The 25,216-nt window shown below is 53.0% G+C and overlaps 2 protein-coding genes across 6 annotated transcripts in view; one reads left to right on the plus strand and one right to left on the minus strand.

Annotated features, from left to right (window-relative positions):
• Window positions 1–1,325, plus strand: part of LOC149120884 (b(0,+)-type amino acid transporter 1-like) — a 29,917-nt gene extending 28,592 nt beyond the window's left edge. For all 3 annotated transcript variants that reach the window (XM_089319183.1, XM_089319184.1, XM_089319182.1), the window contains one exon: window positions 1,152–1,325. In XM_089319183.1, coding sequence (XP_089175309.1) covers window positions 1,152–1,216 — 65 coding nt within the window. In that variant the 3' untranslated portion in view covers window positions 1,217–1,325. The remainder of the gene's footprint in view (window positions 1–1,151) is intronic.
• A 1,881-nt stretch (window positions 1,326–3,206) lies between these two features.
• Window positions 3,207–25,216, minus strand: part of LOC138846717 (putative ATP-dependent RNA helicase TDRD12) — a 90,248-nt gene continuing 68,238 nt past the window's right edge. For all 3 annotated transcript variants that reach the window (XM_089319180.1, XM_089319179.1, XM_089319178.1), the window contains 11 exons: window positions 23,759–23,858; window positions 14,412–14,599; window positions 13,556–13,766; window positions 11,732–11,824; window positions 10,172–10,344; window positions 6,723–6,829; window positions 4,807–4,870; window positions 4,611–4,724; window positions 4,379–4,532; window positions 4,230–4,296; window positions 3,207–3,824 (listed from right to left, as the gene is read on the minus strand). In XM_089319180.1, the coding sequence (XP_089175306.1) occupies window positions 3,733–3,824; window positions 4,230–4,296; window positions 4,379–4,532; window positions 4,611–4,724; window positions 4,807–4,870; window positions 6,723–6,829; window positions 10,172–10,344; window positions 11,732–11,824; window positions 13,556–13,766; window positions 14,412–14,599; window positions 23,759–23,858 (1,363 nt within the window). In that variant the 3' untranslated portion in view covers window positions 3,207–3,732. The remainder of the gene's footprint in view (window positions 3,825–4,229; window positions 4,297–4,378; window positions 4,533–4,610; window positions 4,725–4,806; window positions 4,871–6,722; window positions 6,830–10,171; window positions 10,345–11,731; window positions 11,825–13,555; window positions 13,767–14,411; window positions 14,600–23,758; window positions 23,859–25,216) is intronic.

The following is a 25,216-nucleotide window of genomic DNA, read 5'->3' on the forward strand; positions in this document are numbered from 1 at the left end:
CCGTGGTGTTACTGAGTCCTGTGGCTGAAAACCTGCCCGCTGCTCAGTTTGTCTCACCAGCAAGGCGCAGCCTCCCCTGCAGGCACTCCTGTGCGTGCCATTTATAGACCACACACACAGGGGGGACAGCCAGGGGATGACCAGTAGAACCCGACCAGAGGGCCAGCAGAGACCTGGGCTTCAGACCCTGCCAGCCAGGACTGAGAATGCCTGAGCACGCTGGGTCCTCTCCACCTCCACTTCCTGGGCCATGAGATCGGTGCCGTTACTGACCTGACAGTGGCGAGAGAATTTAGTTCATGTTGATTAAGAGTGAAACAGCAGCAACATATTGTTATTTCCACCAGGCACTTGTCTCCTTCCTGAAACAGCCCCTCCCCCCGTCTCTACTCTGACCTCAACCCTGCGCTGGGAAGGAGTGAGGTTGTGGGCACTCCTACAGAAGGGAAAGGAAATAAGGAAATGCATTCGTGTGAGAGGAAACAGCCTTCCGGCCCACGTTGTGGGTGCAGCAGGAAAAGCTGCCACCTTTGATGGCAGCATCCCGTGTGGGCACTGGCTCCTGGCCTGGCTGCTCTACTTCTGATCCAGCTCCCTCCCAGTGGCCTGGGAAAAGCAGAAGATGCCACCCATGTGGGGACTTGACCCAATCCTGGCCGTTGTGGCCATATGGGCAGTGAACCAGCAGATAGCTCTAATTCTAACTTTCAAATAAATAAGGAAATCTTAAAAAAAAAAAAAAAAAAAAACAACTTGGATTTGATCATGGCAACAGATAATCTGGCCAGGATGACGGAAGCAGGCTTTGGAAGCCCACGACACTAAATAGATCTTGTTTCTCAGCTCTAGAAGATTCAGCAAGCTGCTGCCTACAGAAGTTGGTAGAAGTTGGGTTAAGGTGGTAAAAACCAATGAGTGATCTTACACTTTAAATAAACAGAAGTCCTAGTGACTTAGACACTGGTAGTAAGTATATGTGTAACTTAGTTTTCCTAGAGTGTGCATTGGTTAGTGGCAGTTAAATACTTGGCAGCTTCCTAATTCCTTAATGGAAACAGCTCGCTCCAAAGCCCCAGCGCGGCTCCGGGGACAGCCGTCTGTGGGCACGCACGCTCCGCTAACCAACCACCCGCCCGCTGCTTGTGTTCCAGAGCCCATCACCATGCACCTCCAGATGCTCATGGAAGTTGTGCCGCCGGAGCCAGACCCCAAGTGACAAGTTTGTGTCTTGTAACCAACTCAACGCTGTGAGGAGTTTATTTTTGTAAGCAGTATTTGTGGTATTTCTTCCTGATTTTTTTCTTAAGAAGAATTGTATCAGATGCTTATGTAATATTATTTTTGGTATCCTTAATTGTCTGGGTGGGTTCCAGGCGTGTACGGTGACCCCGGCAGGTGCAGCCACGGCCCAGCGGCTGCTGTGTGCCTGCCCGAGGGACACAACACGCTGCCGCGAATAAAGCGCATTCCTGCATCGCCGCCAGCAGCAAGTGTGTGCTTCTGCAGGCCTCGGGGCTTCCGCTTCCGCTGACGGGACGTTTCAGGCAGGCAGGCAGGCCCAGTGCTTTACCGCCTGCTCTCCTCGCTGCTCAGACGCCGCCGCCTCTGTCTTGAGCCAGCAAAGGGCCCGGCCGGGCCACGTCAGGCTGCAGGAGGCAGCCCCGGCGCAGAGCTGCCCTCACGCTCGCAGGTCCGTGCCCCCGAACCCCCAGCAGCCCTCTCTGGCCTCCTGGGCCAGGCAGAAGGGGCCGCGAGTGGGATCTGATGTTGCAGGGGCACGCGGGAGGAAACACGTGGGACACGTTTCTGTCAGAACACGGAAGCTTTATTGCTAACACAACAGACGCCCCCAACCCATGACTGCGCACAACCTCAGAAGCCACGACAAAGGTGCTTTCCCCTCGCGCCTAAGAAATTACTCAACGCATGAAATCAGTACAGACGCTACAGCGGTACAGGAAGGCGGTGACCACGTGCTCACAGACATCAGGAAAAGCTGAACGTCTGAACAAAGAAACAGGCTTAAACCCAGCCGCTGCCTGCCCAGGGCTTTCACGCTGAGCCGCACGGGGGAGCTGGCCTGCAGTCTCTTCTCGGACGGCAGGACCCCACCGCTTGGCTGGGACACAGACAGCAAAAAAAACCCCTTGCCGACCCAACCCAAGCCTGTGCCATGGTGAGCACAGGACACGGCGCGGGGCCTCTGTCCACCACGACCCCGCCTGCAGCAGCTGACACAGGAGGCACCCCGCGGAGTCAACAGCTTCACCAACCGGCTGAGGACAAGGAAACCACCCCTCCCTTCCTGACCGGTCTGCCTCCTGCCACCTGCAGTCCCCGTGAGAGGCGCAGCAGCAAGGCACTGCCCCCAGAGCCCCCACGCAGAGCACGCGCCAGCTCTGGCTCTGCACAGGCTCCCCGAGGTGGGCAGGGCCTCGCTTTACAGATAAGGAAACTGAGGGCCAGAGTATGACCCAAGGCCGCTCACCGGACCACGTGCGCTCAGGCGTCTGCGCTCCGGGACGTAAAGAACCAAGATGTCCGTGCAGCTGCGATGGGCCAACGCGTTTCCCACTCAGCTGCTGCCGAGGAAGTCCAGGGGGCCTCACGGTTCCCAACAGCTCACCTTAAACCTTCCCCACGAGCAGAGAAGCCCGCAGCAGAGGGGCGGCCCACGCTTCTTCCCAGACCTCGGTGACGCCGCCTTCCCCGAGGACGAGGCCGTCATCACGGCAGGTGTTCTGAGTCCCCTCTGGGCACCACGCAGGTCCTTGAAAGTTTCTGCCACAAAAGAACCTGGGAGCGCAGGTCACTCGGAAGCAGCAGCCGCCTCTCCAGAGGGCGCTGGGCCTGCCAGCAGGCACTGTGCGGCCCCCGGCACTCACCCCGGCTCCGAGGCAGACCCACTCGGAGGAGCCGGGGTGGGTATCGGTAGTGCTCGGAGGCAGCTATGGCGACCCCCGCGAGGCCGCTGCAGAGGGCGACGGGCAGGTCCGAGGCTGTTCAGCACAGCAGGGGAGAGCAGCGAGTGGCCGACTCGGGCCTGCACGTTCCTCACCGAGTGGCAGGGTCTGCGCTGCCACTCAGAGCTGAGTGCGTCAGGACGAGCTGAGGCGACGGCTGTGCCAGGCAGCACAGCCAGGCCAGGAGGGCCAGCGCGCTGCTCCTCTGCTCCCACCCTCCTGACAACCTTCTCATAGCAACCACGGTTTAAAATTTATTTGAAAGGCAGAGTGACAGCCCTGGGGCAGAAAGAGAGGGAAAGAGAGAGAGAAAGAGAGAGGAGAGAGTATCTTCCATCTGCTGGTTCATTCCACAAATGGCCACAACAGCCAGGGATGGGCCAGATGGAAACCAAGAGCCCAGGACTCCATCCCACGTGGGTGGCAGGGGCCCAAGTACCCACGGTACTTTGCTGCCTTCCCAGGAGCATTAGCAGGGAGCTGGATTAGAAGTAGAACAGCCAGGATTGGAACCAGCATTCATATGGGACGTCAGTGTCGCAGGCGGAGGCCCAACCTGCTGCGCCACAATGCTGGTCTTATCAGCCTGTTTTTAACTGACCAGGAAATCTGTCACCATTACCAATCCTGAAGCATAAGATGACCCTTGGCAATAATTCCTCCTTGAGGTGAAAGACGGTTTGGGTAGCATCACTTGTTTTCTTAACTTCCAACACACGGCCACAGCCATGGTTGTTCCAAGTCTCGGGCTGCCGGCGGGACTTCAGTCTCACTCACTCTCACTCCCGTCAGCCTCCGAAGCGCTGCTGCTGGGTCCGACCACCTCTGCCACTTTGCAGGGCAGCCTCTTAGAAGTCACAGCTGCAAGAGTGAGGCATCATCAGAAACATGCTGAATGCGTGGTAAGGAGCGAATCTGTCCCCCACCCAAAGATGTGCCTTTGCCTCTAGCTCCACCTTGCGGCTAATTTTATATTTTCATTATTTTAGGCAAGAAACGAGGAGGTCTGCTTGTAAGTAAGTTATTCTAGGGAAGAGAATCTGTAAAAGTGTTGTAAGAAGGTTATGTTTTTAACCAAAGGTCAGCAAGTCCCCAGACTGGAACACTCAGCACCAGGACACCATAAAGAGAACACTGACCTCTGAAGGCTGGCTTTATTAACGGCCCATTTCCATAAAGGTGGGATCCCTAAAGTCAGCTGAGGGATATGTCCACGCCGGCACACAGGGCCCCAGCCCCTCCAGGGAGTGGGTGCCCAGGTCCTACCCTTGGAGAAGTGGCTGTCCTCTTCACACTCTTCCCAGTGGTCAAAATCAAAAGCCACATTCGGATTCTGTCCAACAGAACAGCTGCCGTAAGTGAACACAGAGTCACCCTCGGAGCCACGGCCGCCAGCCTCCGTCACCGGCACTCACCCTGTGTCTGAGCAGGCCGCGCCACGGCTCCCTTCTCTCTTTCGCCAGAGTAATCACGGGCTCGTCGTTTCTGATGACGCACCTGCAGCTGTCTTTTCTGATGCTGCCCTGCAGCTCCAAATCAGCTCTGTAGAACTTGTCTCCCACCCAGGCGCTAGGAGAGAGAACCCAGTCAGCCTTTCCGGTGCCACGGCCAGTCCTGTGGCCCAGCACACGGCGCATATCAACCTACCTGAAAACGACCCTGTCTCGGAAGTATTTACATCTATAATCCTTGACATTCCTTACTTGTATCTTCAAGATGACAACATCGTCTTTCTGGAACCATTTTATTTGTGGATGGAAGCTAGGAGGAAAGAGGAGGCCTTTAGCGCGCATTGTTTATCCAGTGTTAGGAGAGGCGGGCCTCCGAGCGCTGACCATTGTACCTTTTCACGTGTGGCTGTGGGGGCTTGCTGATGGGGGCGTCTCCAGTGTTTGCAGACAACGTTTCTGTGGGAAATCAAAGTCAGATTTTTACAGGTTGTTTATATGCACCTCTGTAACGAACATATGCATTTGCACCGATACAACCTTTAGATGAGGAATTAGTCACTAAAGAGTGTGACTGCGACAGTGACCCGAGCATCCAGCTGAAAACAGAGTTGGTGCTCTGTATTTGTGGGCTGTACGTCTGCAGATTAAACCAACCACAGATTGAAATATTCTTTCTTTTGATAGGCAGAGCGGACAGTGAGAGAGAGAGACAGAGAGAAAGGTCTTCCTTTTGCCGTTGGTTCACCTCCAATGGCCGCCACGGCTGGCACACTGTGCTGATCTGATGGCAGGAGCCAGGTGCTTCTCCTGGTCTCCCATGGGGTGCAGGGCCCAAGCACTTGGGCCATCCTCCACTGCACTCCCTGGCCACAGCAGAGAGCTGGCCTGGAAGAGGGGCAACCGGGACAGAATCCGGCGCCACGACTGGGACTAGAACTTGGTGTGCTGGCGCCGCTAGGTGGAGGATTAGCCTAGTGAGCCGCGGTGCTGGCCAGATTGAAATATTTTTAAAAAATCAACTGAGTCTATAAGCATGTATAGGTTTGTTTCCCTGTCATTATCCCCTAAACAACACAGTAGGGCTATTTACATGGCATTTACACTGTATCAGTACTTAAATTGCCCAGGAAGGCGTGGGCGCTTGGCCTACTGCTCAGGATACTGGAGTGCGTGGGTTCAGTGTCTGGCTCCCTGCTGTTGCAGGCCCTGGAAGGCAGCAGTGACAGTTCAAGTAACTGGGTTCCTGCTGCCCACGTGGCTGATACGCACTGTGTTCTCAGCTCCAGGCCTGGGCCCTGGCAACTATGGGCATCTGAGGAGCGAACCAGTATACGGGAACTCTCTCAAGTAAATAAACCAATAAAAATAATAAAAATAGAGTACTTGGAAGTGTGTAGGCTCTATGCAAACAGGATACCATTTTCTACAGGGGACTTGAGTATCTGGTTCTGGCATCCACGTGGAGGCCTAGAACCAGTCCCCTACAGATACTGAGGGACGGTGATAATCCTGAAAAATTAAAATATACATCATTTCATAAGATTAACATGTTGTCAAAATAGAACAGGCTCTGACAAATACTAAAACTAAACCACCAGGAACTTCACGTTCCTCTTTTGATGAGAACCTGCACTACAATTGCCGGCCACAGGACACACTAAGTGTCTAAGTTCCTTCAGTGCTGTCCTAACCCAGCAGGACCCCACGGGAGGTGACTTCCACGCAGTCAGCGCACAGGAGCAGGTGCCGAACACCGTATTTCCTGAGTCTCCATCGACGAGGTGTGGGGCTGCTGTCCCAACTGGAACAACGATGGGCCCATCAGCCCTCATCACAGCAGCCCCGTGGAGAAGCGCGAAGCCGGGGTGCAGGTGACTGCAGAACACAGCTGAGTTTAAAACAGACCTCCCACCACGCGCCGTGCCGTGACAGACACCAACTTCAGAGTCACGCTGTCCCGAACGGAGCCACAGTGCACACTGCGCACCCCGAGTTGGCAGCACTGGCGGTGACAGAGCAGGGGTCACCGGGCACATTCCCAAACCAGCAGCTGATGGCGCGTGGCTAGCAGACATGACTACACATAAACACGGATGAGCTGTTCACGCAACACTGCGAACCCCCTGAATCCCTGTCCTACCTCAAGTAACCAAAGGGAGACGGCGCAAACAAACCCGAGAGCTGAGCTGGCGAGCGCAGGAAAGGGCACGGCAGTCTGCGGCGGCTCTGGACTCCCCCGAGGTGGAAGGGCGTCGCCTTCCGACACAGCCGAGACCAGAAGTCGGCCATCCTGGGACCGAGCACTCACCTGGCTTTGGGTCTTCTGCGCTTGTCTCCGCGTCCGCGCCGCCTTCTGCGCCACCGGCCCCCTGCTGGGAGTGCAGACTGGCAGCATCCTCTGGCGAAGGCGCGGTCCTGGGCGGGAGAGGCACAGGTTAGCCCCGGGGACTTCGGGGGACGCTCGGGCACCCCGGCTCTACGGGAAGAGGACGCCAGGCGTCACTCACCACAGACGCCTCAGAGCTCCCTCTCACGTGACCAGGGCAGGGCTGGCCCACACACGCGAGACTTTTCCTTCCACAGTCACTGAACGGTGAGAAGGGCATCCACACAACCACCCACTTCCAACAGGATAAAAGGGCAGAAAGGAGAGGCCACGTTCCCTTCCGCTCTTGGCCCAGTCTCGGGCAATCTTCCGAGACCACCTGTTAGCAGTTCTGGTCTGCTTCTAACATACTCTTTGCAATAATAAGTAAACAGCACAGTGACTAGGATGCCACTTGAGATACCCACAATCCATACGGAGTGCCTGGGTATGTACTCAACCAAAAGATCTACACAGATTGGGGCCAGCACCATGGTGTAATGGGTTAAACCACCACTTGTAGTGCCAGTATCCCACAAGGGTGCTGGTTTGGGTCCTGGCTGCTCCACCTATGATCCAGTTCCCTGCTAACACACCTAGGAAAGCAGAAGATGGCCCACACATGAGAGACCCTAATGAAGCTCCTGGCTTTGGCCTGGCCCAGCCCTGGCTGTTGCAGCCATTTGGGGAGTGAACCAGCAGATGAAGATCTGTCTCTCTCCCTCCTCTCCCGCTCTCACTCTTGCTCTTGCTCTCTCTCCAACTCTGCCTTTCAGATAAATAAATGAATCCTCACATACACACAAAAAACACACGCACACACAATTTAAAAATTTTTAAAGGAAGAGGCAGACCTCTCTCTATGTTCTGATAAGTCTCAGTGGTCAGGTATGGCACTGGTACTTAGGCAGGTGGACCTTGGACGTTGAAAATACAGCAGAGTAAATACCGTACTGGGAAGGGGGAAGAGAGTACATGATGATGCAAGAGAAATCAGATTAAGACGTCTTTCTACTTAAACCACACACACACGGGACCTGCTAAACCTGAAGGGCTGCCCTTGTTTCACTTATTATTTGTTCCTTTTTCTTTTTTTTTTAAATATGAGAGAAAGAGAGAGGGAGAAACAGAGAAAGAGAGCTCCCATCTGCTGGTTCTCTCCAAATGCCTGCAACAGCTGGGACTGAGTCAAGCTGAAACCAGGACCCCAGAACTCCATCTAGGTCTCCCACGGGTGGCAGGAACTAAGCACTTGAGACATCCCTGCTGCCGCCCAGGGTGCGCGTTAGCAGGCAGCTGGAACTGGGAGCAGGGCTGGGACGCAAACCAGGCATTGCAGTATGGTGTGCACGTGTCCCACGCGCCAGCCCCTGCCCCGGTTTCACTGTCCTTATAACTAGCTAGAGTGAGTTAGTGTGGATGCGCTTTTCTGGTTTCCTGAAAATGTACAGAAACTAACTTGTATCCTAATCCCATGGTCCCCAGTTTTGTTAAGGTACAAAACAAAAAACTTCAGAATGTCAAGTACTTAATCTTTGCCCCATTCTCTTAAAATTCCTCTACTTTCAGCAGCCGTTTAGAACTCTCCCAGGGTCACCAATGACCCCATCACCAAGCCAGTGGCCAATTTCTCTGTGCTCGTTTGGTGTGGGCTGCACGCGGCACAGCTTCCAGCCGCTGTGGCAAGCGCTTCCTTGGCTGGCACCCAGGACAGATGGACAGGTTGCAGGGGCTAGAGGAGAGGCCGGCTGAGGCTCTGGGCAACGCGGGCACTCACCAGTGGCTGTTCAGGGGAACTCCAAGTCGCACGCACACAGAGGCAAGATGTACGCGCGAAGCACCTGGAGAGACCCTCGTTCCGCCTGGGCTGATCCTGGGTGAGGGTGTGGAGAAACTGCACGCGTGCTTGCAGGAACGTGCAGCGGGCCTTCCTCCGGGAACTAACACAGGGTGACCAGACGACCCTGCGATTCCCTTTCTGAGCACATGCCCACAGAAGCGAAAGCAAGGACTCCGACAGACCCGTGTTCACATCAGCACGATTCACCTGCCGCTGAACAGGTAAACAGGCCGTCGCACCACCTACAGAGGAACTGTCTCAGCCTTGCAGCGGGCCCTGAGCCAGACACAAAGATCAAGCTACAGGGGTCTACAGAGACGAGCAGAGGGGAGGGGGAGGGCTCCCTGCCAACAGGCAGTCTCTGCTTGGGAAGATGGCGGAGCTCTGGGGAGGGATGGTGGTGACGGGCACACACAACTGCGCGTGTACAAATGCCACCCCAGGACACCCTTAGAAACAGCCAAAATGGCACATTTCCCATTCTGCGTATCCTTTCCAGAATTTAAAAAACCACGTACTTTCAAGACATTACTGTTAATTTTCTGAGATGGGAGACCAGCAGTCTAGTCAAATGTGGAAAGCCCTGTTGTTCTAGATCCCCAGCACTTCGTGTTTCCTTCCCCTCATTTCACCCTTCTGCTGGGTCCATGGCAGCACTGCTCACTGGGGCTTCACTCTGCATTTCCCCAAGCAGGGTGAGGAACTGCTCACACATCAGCTGGGGGCTGTGAGCGGGCCCTCCCCCCTGGGGTGTCCCGACCAGCAGGAGCTCCTGCCCCAAATCCTCTGGCAGACACGGGCTGTGTCCGTCGTCCGCCTTCCCTCTGGGGGCTGCAGAGTACTTTCTCAGTCTCGAAACACTCCATACGGGGACATAAACTGCACAGCCCCTGTAACAGCTGGTGGGCTGCAGCGCCAATTCTAATCTATGAAAAATGGACCAGGAAGTGCACCCAAAGACACGCAGCAGAATGCTAACCGCTCCTTGGTAGCCCAGGGACTCTCGAAAGCACAGTGGGCACAGCAGTGACGGTGTCCCCACACGGGAGCTGAGCCCCACACTGCCGTGCGCACAGGAGAGCCAGGATCACAACCGATGCGGAGGCACAAGGCAAACACGCTGCATGATCTGCTCCAAGGGCAACGTTCAGGATAACCCACCTCTGCCTTTCCGCGTCAGGAGACGGGCTCCTGGGGGAGGGGCGCGGCCCCGAGCCACGCTGTCCCCTTGGTCCCGGGCTGGCTCCCTTGGCTGCGCTCAGAAGCCCATCACACGGCAGCCGGGTGTGCGTGCACAGCACTACTTCTCAACAATCAGAAAAGGTAACAAAATTCCTTTCTGTAGGGGACACGGTGATGTCATCAACCCCCTCCAAAAGCAAGAGTGTGAGTGCGGGGAACCAATGGGACAAGACTGCTCAGACCTCGGTAATTAGGAAAGTTAGATGGGAACACGCGGATGCAAATTACTCCTTTCATAACAAAAGCCCTCAACGCTGCGAGTTGTATTTCTACAAAACAGCTCCAACAAAGGACACAGAAATCAACTTACGGGGTCTGGGTTAGATGTTCTTCAAAAGCTGGCATTTTAGCTTCTTTGTATAATTTTTTCAGTCGTTCCACATGTGCTGAATTATCAACGCCCATTCCCATTGACAAAATTTCAGCTCGAACATTATAATCAATGACAGATGTTTTCAAATTTGAAAGTTTTGTAACATGCACCTTGAATCGAGAGAAAACAGAACATCTGCAGAGTCACACTTTGAATCCTAACCGAGTCACGAACTCTCCCCGGGCCTCTCGGCCTGTCCCTGCAGCGCTGGTGCGCTCCGGCCGCTTCCACAGGGGCAAGGGCTCCCTGCGCACAGTGTGGACTGGGGCATAGCCAGGGCAGCCGAGACTCTTCCAAAGCCCAGGCCCGCCTGAAATACGGTCAGGTGTGGGATCGGCCCGAGATCCAGTCCCGGAGTAAAGTCCCCAGCCAGGCAGGAAACTGTTTTCCTGATTCTGCCTCTGTTTACAAGCAGGCCACTAAGGCCCCGAGTCCCCCTGTGTCCAGAAAGGACCCACACCACAGCACTCCCGTGTCTGGACTGCTTCCCCCACTGTCTCTTCTGCAATCAGCACATTCGAATCCATTTCAGCTTACAGAGAATTACGCAAAATATGAAAATCTGCAAGTCTCATGCCTGTGTGTCCCTCCCGTGGGGGATGAGGGGCGCTGGGCACCTTCCCAAGTGCGCCCTTAATTCTTATGCCCAAACTCCCCTTCTAATGTGTTAAAATTCTCCAAATCTTATAAAAGTAACTGTCAGCTAAACAGTTTCTAGAAACAGAATTAGAATTCCTTTCAAACTTAGAAATAATCATCCTAATTAAGACTTGGGTCTTATAGAGTGAAACTTCACATTGAAAACTGGAGCTCCTGGGGAGCATGCAGACCCGGGACGGCACCAGCACCAGCAGCAGCAGAAGGGCAAAGAGGCCCTGGGAGGCTGGCTCCTTGTCTGCCACTCCCTCCCCCACCCCAGCTGGGCAGGGCAGGAGGCCCCATGGGCTTTGCTCAGGAGGAACCCAAGCATCCAGTATGGGTCCCAGTGCACAGGAGATTCTCAACACAGGATCTGCTGCCTGAACACGGGGGAAGTAACACACGGTAAACCCACCTCTGTAGGCCCCAGGACCAGACTCCTTGGCACAACTCAGGCCCCCAGGGCCATTTGCAAGCCAGGGAAGACCAGCAACAGCCCCCCCCCCCCCGTCCCTGACCAGGGCCTCACAGCGTGTGGACAGTGCCCTATGCCATCAGCTGAATGGTTCATGATCCACACTTGAAAAGATGAGACTGCAAATATCAGAGAAAGTGACATCAGCGAGGACGGTTTCATCCAGCTCCGCTCAGCTGTGTCTGAGTGTATGGGCACCACACATAAACACAGGTGCACGCTGGGTCACATCGAATACTCCCTACCCAGAAACCAAACCTCCAGCAAAACTCCTGACCCACAGAGCACAAGAAGCACCTCCGTTATTCAAGCAACAGGTGGGACTAGTGGGTAATTGTAGGGGTCCGCTGAGAATCTTCTTTATAAGAAAGCGGCGTACTTACCATTGGGTCAACCCAAACTGTATTTCCCAGGGCCAGCATCACTTTTGCATCATGCAGTTTTCCAACAATTTTATTATGAATGTACCTAGTAACCTGAAAAAAAAAAAAAAAAAAAGCACGTGACGTTGTTTACCCGAGGTTGAGCACCGTGTTCTGTGTGTACTGCACACTTCGCAAACGCGTCACTGGAGCCTGACAACCTCTGGGCTCACAAGGCCATCAGCCTCCTTTCCGTGAGGCAGACAGCAGAGGTTCACAAGAACAGAGTCACACGAGTGCAGGAGGCTGCCCGTGGCCCCGAGAACAGACAAGGCCCGTGCCCTTGGACGACCAGTCTTGTGTGTGCCCCCCGCCCCATGCCTTCTACCAGCTGTCAATGTGTCTGTGAGAGCTCAGCGAGGGGGAAGGAAGGGCAGGGAAGGCGGTGTCTGCTCCAGAGGCCGCCACGGGCGGTGACCACGGCCGAGGACCCAGGTCTCCTGTGTGCGCGCTCCTCTCGAGTCGGGGCTCACCTGTCCTGCGTATGTCACTTCTATGAAGCAGAACAGGAGGGAGCTGGCCCATCCGTGCTAGTCTCATCCCTCGTGAGCTCTGTGAATGGACTGCACAAACACCCAGAGGGAACTCTCCCCACGTCTGCACAAGGCTGCCCACGCCTGCTGTTCTGGGGACGAGAACCATGACCCCTTGCTGACAGCTGCCTCCCTCGGACCCGCACGGCAGTGGCTCCCGGTGCACACTCGGTAAATGCTTATTAGAAGCAAGGGAGAAGACTGCTGTCTGATAAACACTGACGTCACTGAGCTCAAGCGCTGGGGCTGTGTATTCCTCCTGCGCTGTGGAAACACTCCCTCGTGTATTTCCCAGGCAGCGTTTAACCTTACTTATAACGCAAGCTTTTTATTTCGCCAATTCTAATGGCTTACTCCAGATCCCATTAATCAGACTGCAGAATGTAACCTTCCCTTTGTGGGCGTAAGAGTGGAATGAGGAGTCCAGGGACTAAAGTCAGCTGGGGCACGGCCCAAGCCGCGAAGACTGCCGCCCAGCTGTTCCTAGAAGACATGCCCTTTAGAGAAGCTGAGCCGTGAGCAGGAGACTTCTGGACAGCAAGGAGTAAACTTTACTAAGCACTGGGCCACCGTCTAGGAGAGTGATTACACTGTCTGCCCCCCCCCCCCCCGCCGCGGGGCTGGGGTCGGGGGTCACTCCTTAATCAGTCGTCAAGTCTGTCATCTGCTCTCCAATACTTTCCCACTTTCAACGTGGTTGGCAACCGCACCTAAGTCTGTACTGTTTAAGAGTGGCTCAAAGCACGCACCCACCCTGTAAGGAAACGGTCAACCACAGCCAAACCCAGGCTGGTGGTGCAGCTGACTCAGGGCAACCGACTGGTAGTCTGAGACCGGAATCCCTGATCCCGGCCCACACCGAGTGTCAGGGGCATCGTTACGAGAGCACCTGGCTGCTCAGGTGCTGAGCGGGGCTGTGCCTAGCCTCTCTCCACCCCACCGTGGACGGACACACGGGGCCACGCATTGCCACTCTTCTGTGCTCCATGCCCTGGCATGGGGAGACTTCTTGGCTGGCAGTGCCCCACCCATTCTACTGGGTGACATCCTAGCAACCCACAGGGCCCAAAGGAAACACCACCCCCTTCAGAAGCGTCTCTGGCCACCACCTCTCCTTCCTTGTCCCCCGGCCGTCACGTGAGTCGCTGGGCGTCTCCAGGCACGCCCATCGCCAGCATCAACACCCAAATCCACGGGGCCTCCGTTGTGTGTACTCTGGGCTAAAGAGGTCTCAGCAGCCGAGGCCGCTCACCTTCGGATTCCACTCCACTTCGTTATCTGCTGGCTTCACTCTACAAACCACGAACTCCACAGCCTGCGGCGGCAGCGTGCAGAACTGCTCCGGGAGGCGCCACAGCTGCTCTCTGGGGACGAGTCCAGTTCTGCCTTCGTCGACAAACCTCACCAGGACGCTGTTCAGGACACAAGTGTCTTCTTTCTGGCTCATCTCCAACACCTGAACCCTGGAGAGCAGCAGCGGCAGAAATTCCAGACACACAGAAATGTGGCCTCCGCTTGCCCGTTAAACGCAGAACCTAAAAAGACTCCTACGTTGCAGTTCTACCCTACACTGGAACTAAAACACGAGGGCTTTCCAGTGGAGGGTCATTCAGAGTAACCCGGCATACAAGCACGGAGCACTTCTCACAGGTGACTCCCAACATAACACAAACACAGCCAGTGGACGCGGCGTCGGTCAGTTCTGCCCCCAGGCCAGCGACCGGCAGCCGCGGGGGTGGATTCAGCGAATGAAGGCAACAGGCAGCTGGGCAGAGCACCAGCCACCGAGCTGCCGCTGGAACAACGAGGCGAGGCCGCCAGGGCTCAGGGTGCTGCTCTGGGAAATGGGCATGGTACCATCTGACAGACACGGGCTAGGGAGCTGCACGGTATGTCACACATGGTGACAGCTTCGTAACCACCTGAGGTGGCACAGGGGACAGTCTCCCATGGAGAACTGTACCGGGCATCGGGGGAGGCACTGCACCAGCGCCACCTCCCCGGGGGCGGCCTCTCTGCCAGAGGGGAAAAGAGGGATTCCACAGCACGCAAAGTACAGACCACTTCATGCTTCGCAGCTTCAGGAAGGGAATGCACAGGTATCTTACCTGTGGAAAAGTGTTTTTTCTGCTAATCCATACAATCCACATTTCTCCACCTTTTCAACAGCTGTTTTATTACTGGAATCCTTAAAATATTCATTCATTTCGGCATTAAGAGTTGCAAAAAGATCCAAATATTTGTCAATTATACGGCCAAAGTAATTTGTTGCATTTGAAACATAAAATGGTATTACCTGAAACACATACAGTAAACAAATCCAGAAAACAAAATTTAAATAAAAAACACACACACTCCCTGTGTTTGCAGAAAGCAACACCTGACCTGAGACCTTGATGCAAGCAAACGGGGACTGAAAGTTAACTGTGAGGGGCCGGCGTCGTGGCCCAGCGGGGTAGGCCACTGCCTGCAGTACCCCATCGAGCTCGGGCTGCTCTCCTTCCAACCTCGCTCATTTTCTCTGCTAATGGCCTGGGAAAGCAGCAGAAGTGCTTGGGCCCCTGCACCAAGTGGGAGACCCAGAAAAAGCTCCTGGCTTCGACTCAGCCCAGCCCCAGTTGTTGTGGCCATCCGGGGCTGAACTGGCCGCTAGAAGATCTGTCTCTCTCTGTAACTCTGCTAGCTAGCTAACTAAAATAAATATACAAATAAATAAATAACTCAAACTAGGACGCAGGCAAATTTCTCATCATATTTACAAATAATTTCACTTTAAGATTTTTTCCAAATTCCCTAATTTTTAAAAAATATTCACTTTTGTTAAGATTTATTTTATCTTATGTATTTGAAAGGCAGAATTACAGAGAGAGAGAGCTCTTCCATCCACTGGTTCACTCCCCAAATGGTCACAACAACCAGGGCTGGGCCAGGCCAAAGCCAGGATCCATAGCTTCTTCTGGGTCTCCCACACGCGCAGCAGGGGCCCAAGAACGCGGCCCATCTTCCGCTGCTTTGCGAGGTGCATTAGCGGGGACTCACATTAGTGCTCTGATATGAGATGCGGGTGTCACAAGCGGTGGCTTAACACACTGCACCACAATGCCAGCCAGAAATTCCATTATTTTTTTTTTTTTTTTTGACAGGCAGAGTGGACAGTGAGAGAGAGAGACAGAGAGAAAGGTCTTCCTTTGCCGTTGGTTCACCCTCCAATGGCCGCCGCTGCAGCCGGCACACCGCGCTGATCCGATGGCAGGAGCCAGGAGCCAGGTGCTTTTCCTGGTCTCCCATGGGGTGCAGGGCCCAAGCACCTGGGCCATCCTCCACTGCACTCCCTGGCCATAGCAGAGGGCTGGCCTGGAAGAGGGGCAACCGGGACAGAATCCGGCACCCTAACCGGGACTAGAACCCGGTGTGCCGGCGCCGCAAGGTGGAGGATTAGCCTATTGAGCCACGGCGCCGGCTCAGAAATTCCATTATTTTAAAGGCTCCATTTAAATAGAAGCATTCCACTGTCTACTTCCCAACTGCACTTCTGTAACAGTTCTCCTGGGAACAGCACTGGTGTCTCAGCCACTTCTACTTGATTCCATGTAAACAAGCACAAGTGCTTTAATAAAAGCCTTCTGCAGGCCGGCGCCGCGGCTCACTAGGCTAATCCTCCGCCTTGCGGCGCCGGCACACCGGGTTCTAGTCCCGGTCGGGGCGCCGGATTCTGTCCCGGTTGCCCCTCTTCCAGGCCAGCTCTCTGCTGTGGCCAGGGAGTGCAGTGGAGGATGGCCCAGGTGCTTGGGCCCTGCACCCCATGGGAGACCAGGAAAAGCACCTGGCTCCTGCCATCGGATCAGCGCGGTGTGCCGGCCGCGGCGGCCATTGGAGGGTGAACCAATGGCAAAGGAAGACCTTTCTCTCTGTCTCTCTCTCTCACTGTCCACTCTGCCTGTCAAAAAAAAAAAAAAAAAAAAAAAAGCCTTCTGCAAACCAGCCCCAGGGGCCTGCAGTGACAGGGCGTGGACAGAGGCCACAGCCATGGCACGGTTAAGACAGCAGGGCTGCTGGTGTGCGAGGGGGAAGGCGGGGAGGCACCGGTACACCTGCCAGAGTGTGGGGAGGGCGTTCCAGACAGAGGGACTTCGTTTGCATTAAGGCAGGGCGCCCCGTCTGCCTGGCAGGCAGCAGTGAGGAGGAGTTACTTGTTAGGATGGCAGAGAGGCCAGTGCTGACTGGGAGTAAGGCCGGGGAGGCAGGCAGGGATCAAAAGGAGGGTGGGGACTCCCAGGGCTGACAGCCCACAGCCTCTTCTGTGGCCCCTTCTAACTTTATCACCTGCCATTTCCCCACTCGCATCGCCTTGTGCTGCCCTTCGCACTGGCTGACTCCTGTGCCTGGGCTATTCTTCCCCAGATCCTCCCATTGCTGGGTCCTTGTTACTCAGGCCCGAGTGCTAGTCACCGCCTCTGCAGACGGTCCCCCCTGCCTGCCACTGCCAAGGGCCCTCTGCCCCGGCACACTCACACCAAGACACCCGCTGGTACTTCACCGCCTCTCAGCTCTGCACAGTCACCTTCCTCACTGACGCTCCCTGCTGACCACCTCCACGGAACGCCCGCCCCAAGGCACAGGAACCGTGTCTGGCAGGCAGCTCGGGGAAGGGCCCTAACAAACCCGGAGCTTCCTGCGTCCTCCTCAGGCAGTGTGCGCCGTTCTCCTTCCTGCTCACACACAGTCCTGGCCCAGGGGGGCTGGGAAAGGCAGGCTCCCCCTGCGGAGAGGACCCCATCTGCGTGCCCACCTGGTGAAGGCAGACATGGCCTGAGGAAAACACGCACTACCACGTCATGAGACGTGAACTGGGCGTGGTATGATTATACACGGCAGTAGCGGACTATAAAAAGACGCAGAGAAAACATACTAAGGCGCCAGTGGTGGCAGTTTCAGGAGAATGGGTATAAAGGGCGCGCTCCCCGCCCTCACACTGCACTTGTAAGACTCTGTGTGCTGGGCCTGGGGGCCTTGCAAGCTCAGCAAACAACGGAATGCAGGCCCGCACCCGGCAGCAGGTCTAGCGGTTTCTCGTGGGGATCAGCACGCCTGGGCATAGAGGTCACCAGCGGGAGGGCGGGGCCCACAGCAGCCTGTGGGCTGGATGCTCTTCACAGAGGGGAGCACTGGCCCCCCCCACAGGGTGACCAGCTCGCCCTGCAGCCTGGGGCCCCCCGCTCCGGCACCCGGGAGACTCCTCAGTCGTCCTCGCTACTGGCCTGCTGCCACTCTCCCTCGGACCCTTGCAGACAGCTAACTGTTCTTACGGGGACAGGACGAAGGGGAAGGAGACAAAAACCAACGATATTTTTAAAAGCAATTAGAAAATAAACTTAAAAACAGCAACAGTAACAGGCGTGGACACCTGGCACCCTGGTTAAGGAGCCGGTTAGATGTCCACATCTGACGCCTGCATCTCTGGCTCCTGGCTCGTTTCCTGCTAATGCAGATCTTGGGAGGCAGTGGTGATGGCTCAGGGAATTGGGTCCCTGCACCCATGTGGGAGATCTGGCTTGAGTTCCTGGCTCCTGGCTTCAGCTACAAGTATGTGATGACAAAAGGGCATCCCATATGGGCGCGCCAGTTCGAGTCCCAGCTGCTCCACTTCCTATCCAACTCTCTGCTGTGGCCTGGGAAATCAGCGGAGAATGGCCCAACTCCTTGGGTCCCTGTACCCGTGTGGGAGACACAGAGGAAGCTCCTGACTCCTGGCTCCAGATCGGTGCAGCTCTGGCCATTGTGGCTATCTGGGGAGTGGACCAGCAGATGGAAGACCTCTCTCTCTCTCTGCCTCTCCTTCTCTCTCTGTGTAACTCTAACTTTAAAATAAATGAATAAATCTTTAAAAAAAAAATAAAGATGAATCAGGGGGCTGGTACTGTGGCATAGTGGGTAAAGCCGCCGCCTTAATGCTGGCATCCCATACGGGAAAAAGAAATAAAAGGGCATCCCAAAATATATCGAGAATTGTTTAAAAACTAATTAAGTAGAAATCTCAAATAAAAAAGGCACAAAATCTGAGCAGAGTTGATAAAGGAGATGTAAATGGCCAGTGGGGGCTGGCATTATGGTGCAGTGGGTTAACCCACTGCCCGTGATGCTGGCGTCCCATGTGGGTGCTGGTTTGTGTCCCAGTTTTGCCCCACTTCCTATTCAGCTCCCTGCTAATGATCTGGGAAGGCAGTGGAGGATGGCCCGAGTGCTTGGGGCCCTGCATCCCACATGGGAGATCCGGAGGAAGCTCCTGGCTCCTGGCTTCAGCCTGGCTAGGTCAGGCCATTGTGGCATTTGGAGAGTGAACCAGCAGAGGGAAGCAAGCTAGCTCCCTCTGTCTCTCCTTTTAGCTTTCAAATAAATAAATCTTTTTAAAAAAAAAAATGGCCAGGAAGAAGAGCAAAGATGCTCATGAAGCTTCATGGCCAGGGAAATGCAAACAAGCGATAGCGGCAGACTCCACAGAACGGCTGAGACGGAAGACGGTCAAGTGCCGATGGCAGAACCAGAGTTCTCACAGGCAACGCTGGTGAGAATGCAAGATGGCACAACGACTCTAGAAGAACGTTTGGCAGTTTCTTATAAACACACACGTCTATGACTCAACAATTCTACTTCTAGGTCTCAATGGAAATGGAAAGATACCTCCAAAAGACTAGCAACACAACTGTTCCCAAGCAGCTTCAAACTGGAAATGACCCACATGCAGCAACCTGTGAACACACAGACATGGTACGTCCATGTAAAGGACTCCTACTCAACAAGGAAAGGACACCACGGAGGAATCTCTAGAGCTTCACACTGAGGAACTGGGGTGGGCATTCGGCTTAGTGGTCAGGCCGCCCGTCAGAACACCCGCATCCCAGGTCAGAGTGCCTGGGCCTGAGTCTCCGCTCTCTCCCGATTCTAACTCCCCGCAGGCAGCAGGTGACGGCTCAAGTAGTTAAGTCCCTGCCATCCACATGGGAGACCTGGATTGAGTTCCTGGCTCCTGTGGGCAGCTGAGGAGCAAACCAGTAGATGGAAGCTGCTCTTAAATAGATGAAAAAAAATTTTTTTTGACAGAGTTAGAGAGACAGACAGAGACAGAGAAAGGTGTTCCTTCCATTGGTTCACTCCCCAAAGGGCTGCCACGGCTGGTGTGCTGCGCTGATCCGAAGCCAGGAGCCAGGTGCTTCTCCCCAGTCTCTCATGCAGGCACAGCGCCCAAGCACTTGGGCCATCCTCCACTGCCCTCCAAAGCCACAGCAGAGAGCTGGCCTGGAAGGGGAGCAATCAGTACAGAACTGGCACCCAACTGGGACTAGAACCCGGGGTGCTGGCGCTGCAGGCATAGGAATGAGATGGAGAGACAGAGAGAAAGGTTTTCCATCCGCTGGTTCACTGCCAATGGCCGCAACGGTCGGAGCTGTGCTGATCCGAAGCCAGGAGCCAGGAGCTTCTTCCCAGTCTCCCATGCGGGTGCGGGGGCCCAAGGACTTGGGCCATCTTCTACTGCTTTCCCAGGCCACAGCAGAGAGCTGGATTGGAAGAGGAGCAGCCGGGACTAGAACTGGCGCCCATATGGGATGCCAGTGGCGCAGGCAGAGGATTAACCTGCGGCGCCACAGTGCCAGTCCCGGGGATGGCTTTTTAAGATAGGACATCAAAAGCACCATCCTGAAAGAAAAAATCAGTGAGCTGACTGCATTAAAAACAGAAACTTCTGCTCTGCAAAAGACACACTATCATAAAGTGAATGAAAAGATCAGACCAAGACTGAGAGAAAACTTCTGCAAAATGCTTAACTGATCAAGTTGTATCTAAAATATACAAAGAACGCTTAACACTCAATAATAGGAAAATAAACCAACCAACTAAAACCATCTGAATGGACGCTTTACCCAAGACTCCATACTGATGGCATACTTTTGAATGAAAGCCTGTTCAGGGCGACAGTTGGCCTGGAGGCTAGGATGCCTGCATCCCACAGCTGGGGCTCCTGGGCTCAGCCTGGTTCCAGCCTCCTATTAACCCAGATCCTGGGACGAGGCAGTGACAGGGTAAGTGACAAGGTCCCTGCCACACACACAGGAGACCTGGCTAGTGATCCTGGTCCCCTGCTGAGGGCATTTAGGGAGAGAAACAACGGATGGGAGCTCACTCTCTTTCTGTATATTTTTATCTACTACCCTCCCACCTTTCAAATAAATAAATACATGTTTTAACAAAGAAGGAATGTTCAGCATGGTGTGTCATGAGGATACTGGAAATTAAAAATACTACAAGCTGACAGAATAGCTGAAATCCAACACACTGACTATGCCAAACGCCGGTGAGGAAGTGAGCAACAGGAAGGCCCATTCACTGCTCACGGGAATGTAAACTGACACAGCTGTGCTGGAAAGCAGTTGGCAGTATCTTGTAAAACTAAACACCGTGCACCCTTGATCCAGCAAGCACACTCCAAACAGCTCACATGGGTGTCTGCAGCACCTTCAGTCAGAGCCAAAGCCCAGACGCAGCAGGTGAACGGACGCGCCAACTGTGACACTGACACCAGCTACTATTCAGCTCGGAAAAGGAATGAAGCCTCATGCCATGGGAAGAGCTGGAGGAAACACAGATGTGTATGATTTTCTTCAAGATTTGTTTATTTTTATTTAAAAGGTAGAGTTACAGAGATCTAGATGTGTATTTTTTTTAAGATTCATTTTTGTTTTTTGAAAGGCACAGTGACAGAGATCTTCCGTTCGCCACAAACAGCCAAGGCCAGGCGGAGCTCCATCAGGTCTCCCACACAGGTGGCAGAGGCCCGTCCGCTGCTGCCTTCTCAAGTGCATTAGTGGGGATTTGGATCAGAAGTGGAGCAGCCAGGACTCAAAGTGGTGCTCTGATTCGCGATGACAGCATGGCAGGTGGTGGCTGAACTCACTGTACCACACGCCTGGCCCCTGCGGGCGTGCATTAATGACTATATGAGAGCCGGCAATCTGATAAAGACCCTAAATAGACGACATTCTGGGAAAGCAGAATGGCTGTCCTAAGTGTGGGGGCAGGAGGGGGACGTGCAGGCGGAGCGCAGGGGGCTTGAGGCAATGAAAGGACTCCAATGCTGACGTCGCAGTGGGGGACAGGCACTACCACACGCCTGTCACAACTCTACACCAGCAACAGGGAGCCGGCACTGAGACCACGGACTTCAGTTAATAAAAATGCAGCAATACTGGTTCATTGGTTGTCACAAATGTGGTACACCAACCCAAAATGCTAGTAACAGAGGAAACTGGGGGTGGGGGGGAGGCTTATGGAATCCCATCTTTTCTGTAAATTTAAAACTGCTCCAAAAACTAGTATCTATTAATTTAAAAAACAATGAAAAAACAATTAAAAGTAGAGCAAAAGCCACCCACATCCACCAAAGCTGCCTGGTGCCCGTGTCTGGGTGGCAAGCGGCAGAGCGTCCAATGGGTTCGGGAATGGAGAACTGTGGGGGAGGCGGCAGGTGCCTGGGAAGATGCTGTGGCCTGCGGGACAACAGCAGCTACACTGGGAAGGCCCTCACCTGCTCTGCAGCAGGGCAGGCTGCCGCCGCTATGACACACCCAGACTGACCCTCCAAGGGCAAGAGAATGGCCAGACCGAAGTGGGAAGGGAGACGGCCGGGATGTTTCCAAACCTCATACACTTTATCAACATACACATACTATATATACATATATATATATATATATATACACACACACACACACACACACACACAAACATACAGAACACAACAACAGAAATGGGAACTCTATCAAATTAGAAAAATTACCCTGACCCACACCTCCTAAAATTTTCAGAAACTGGAATTTACATAAAAGTGAGCAAGACAAAGAATTGAGGCTACATGAATCGGCTTTTTGTCACTGTAACAAAATACCTGGAACAAACTGTCTATGAAGGAAAGAGAGGATTATTCTGGATCACAGACTTGGAGGTTCAAGTCGAAATCCACAGCTCCATCAATCCACACCCCATCAGCCGGGCATCTGGTGAGGGCACTGTCGCTGGGAGGGTCCCAAGGAGGTGCAGCACGTCACTCAGTGAGAGGGAGTACAGGTGCCCCTGTCTCCCTGTGATTCAATCCTAACACCCTAACAGCCCATTAAAAACAATCACCTCCTGAAGGCCAACCCTTCAACCCTCACAACTGGGTGAAGTTTCCGCCTTCTCAGCACCACTAACATGAGATGCTGGGGACCAAACCTTTAACACAAGAACTCGGGGACACTCAACACTCAAATCACAGTAAGAGTCAAATCTCACATTAAGTAATAATAAAATAAGAAGCAATAAAATATTTAATAAAATAGTTAAAAAGACAGTTAGAGGCAGAACAGCCTCTACAGACAATGAAAGCCATTAGCAAGATGGATACACAAGAGACTAAAACTGTAATCTGCAATTTCTAGACATGCTCAGTTTAGCTTAAAAATATTATTATATAAAAGAATAACATAAATCAGAATTAGAAAAGCTTAGAAATGAGTGACAGAACTCAGGAAAGAATGAGGAATTAAAGAAAAAATTATTTCGATAATGAAAACCATAATAGTTTGCAAAACAGCCCCACACGTAGGTGCGTCTGTGTCCTAGCATTCACAGGGGCTCTGCAGATGAGGAGATGTCGTGGATAGGCCGGGTCGGGGGTGGGCCTTCTCCAGGGGGCACAGAAAAAAGGGGGAGGGCGGTAAGGAGGCTGCGGCAGGGATGGGGGCGGTGTGGCTCCGAGCAAGACACACCAAGGAATGGCCGGGTCAAGAGAAGCTGGGAGAGACAGGACAGGCTGTCTTCTGGCTGTGGAGGGAGCCCGGCCCTGCCAACACCTTGATCCTGGACCTCCGGCCTCCAAAACCATGAGGAAGTCAATGGGGGCTGTTCTAGGTCACTACTGCTGTGGTAACTTGCTACAGCAGCCCTAAGACACTAACACAACAGACAGTGTCTTATGGAAAGAGGTGAACGGGAGGAAATATTTTAACGCAAAAAGAAATGAAGACATCTAGAATTCAAAGAAAATGAACTCTTTAACTCAGCCATTCTATTTGCATCTCAAGAATTTTCCTCAAAGGAATAATCTTGGATGTTTTGAAAAGATTCATGTAATCAATGCATTATTTTTAATAGCCCCAAATGGAAACAATATTTTAAAAATATAACTGAAAAATCCAATCCCTAAATTTTCCTCCATTTGGCTAATTTGACCTTGCTTTTACCAATAAACTGGGGCCCTGGAAGGAGGCTGCATCTAGGGAGCCAGGCCACTTGTCAGATAAGCAGTTGTCCCCTAGCACTGACTACCCAGTCCTAACTGCGTTCTGGAAGATTCTGGTCCTCAGGAGCACCTTCACGGAGATGGCATTACTCAGCGGGAAAAAGGATCTTTACCAGAACTTACTTTAATGTATCCAGACACGGGCAGGGCTTGGTTGGATAATTTCCTGGGCATGTCCATTTCTGGGTTAATGTGGTGTCGGTCAGGACAGATCCTTTGGTCTCTGAGAAAAAAGAGAACACTAAATTTTTATAACCAGAAAAACACCACTAACAATTGTTGCCACAAATTTGTAAGTGTTCTTTAGAAAATTAATCTACCATCATCAGAGAATTTTTCTTCCAAACACCTTAAAAGTTAAGTAACCACGACTCATACTTGATATAACACAACAATATATAAATAATTGAAAGGTTTCTAAAATTTAACACTGAATAATAAAGAATTACTTGATTACTTTTCTAGAATACTCTTTTAAAAAAAGATTAATTTATTTGAAAGGCATAGTGACAGAAGGAGAGAGAGGATCAATTTTCATCTGCTGATTCACTTCCCAAATAGTCACAACAGCCAAGTCTAGGCCAGGCCAAAGTCAGAGGCCTGGCACTCTATCTATGCTGCCCATGTAGGTGGCAAAACTTGGGCCATCATCTACTGCCTTTTCAGGCACATTAGCAGGGAGCTGGATCAGAAGCAGAAGAGCTGGGACTCAAATCAGCACTCTGATGTGGGATGCTGGCATCAAAGGTGGCAGCGTACCCTGCTGCGCCACACGCTGGCCCCACGTAATAAATGGTGAGGGAGCATCATGTGCAAGATGGCAACTCTGCCCTGTTTCCCACCAGACACACAAATTGACAAGTGTGGGTCTCAGACTTAGATGATACAGCTAAAACTACAAAGTTTCTGGAAGAAAACATAGGAGAATGTCTTTATGGCCAGAGATAGACAAATATTTCTCATGTAAAAACATACAAGACAGCAACCCTAAAAGGCTGCACCAAACCAAGTGTCTGTTAATGAAAGGGCTACTGAAAAGAGTGAAAAACTACAGCCAGACTGAGAGAAGACATCCTCGATGCATGTCCCAGATATATACACACATCTGTGTGTATATGCATGTATGTGTGCGTATATGTGTATATATGTGTATGTATGTTATATACATGTTTTATACGTACACCTATATATGTGTATATATAGTCACCACCCATAAATCAGTAAGAACAAGATAAATGCCCTCATTTATTTACTTTTAATGATTATATTTATTTATTTGAGAGGCAGAGCTACAGAGAGAAAGGGAGAGACACAGAGAGAGGTCTTCCATCTGCTCAATGGCCACAGCTGAGCCATTCTGAAGCCAAGAACCAGGAGCCTCCTCTAGGTCTCCTATGTGGGTACAGGGGCTCAAGCACTTGGGCCATCCTCTACTGCTTTCTCAGGCCACAGCAGAAAGCTGGATTGGAAAAGCAGCAGCTGGGACTAGAACCAGCACCCATATGAGATGCCGGCACTGCAGGCAGATGCTTAGCCCACTATGCCACAGTGCCAGCCCTCAAAAGCCCCCAATTTAAAAAC

This window comes from Oryctolagus cuniculus, chromosome 18 (assembly GCF_051225735.1).
Source record: "Oryctolagus cuniculus isolate XC-2025 breed Fujian yellow rabbit chromosome 18, ASM5122573v1, whole genome shotgun sequence".
Lineage (NCBI taxonomy): Eukaryota > Metazoa > Chordata > Mammalia > Lagomorpha > Leporidae > Oryctolagus > Oryctolagus cuniculus.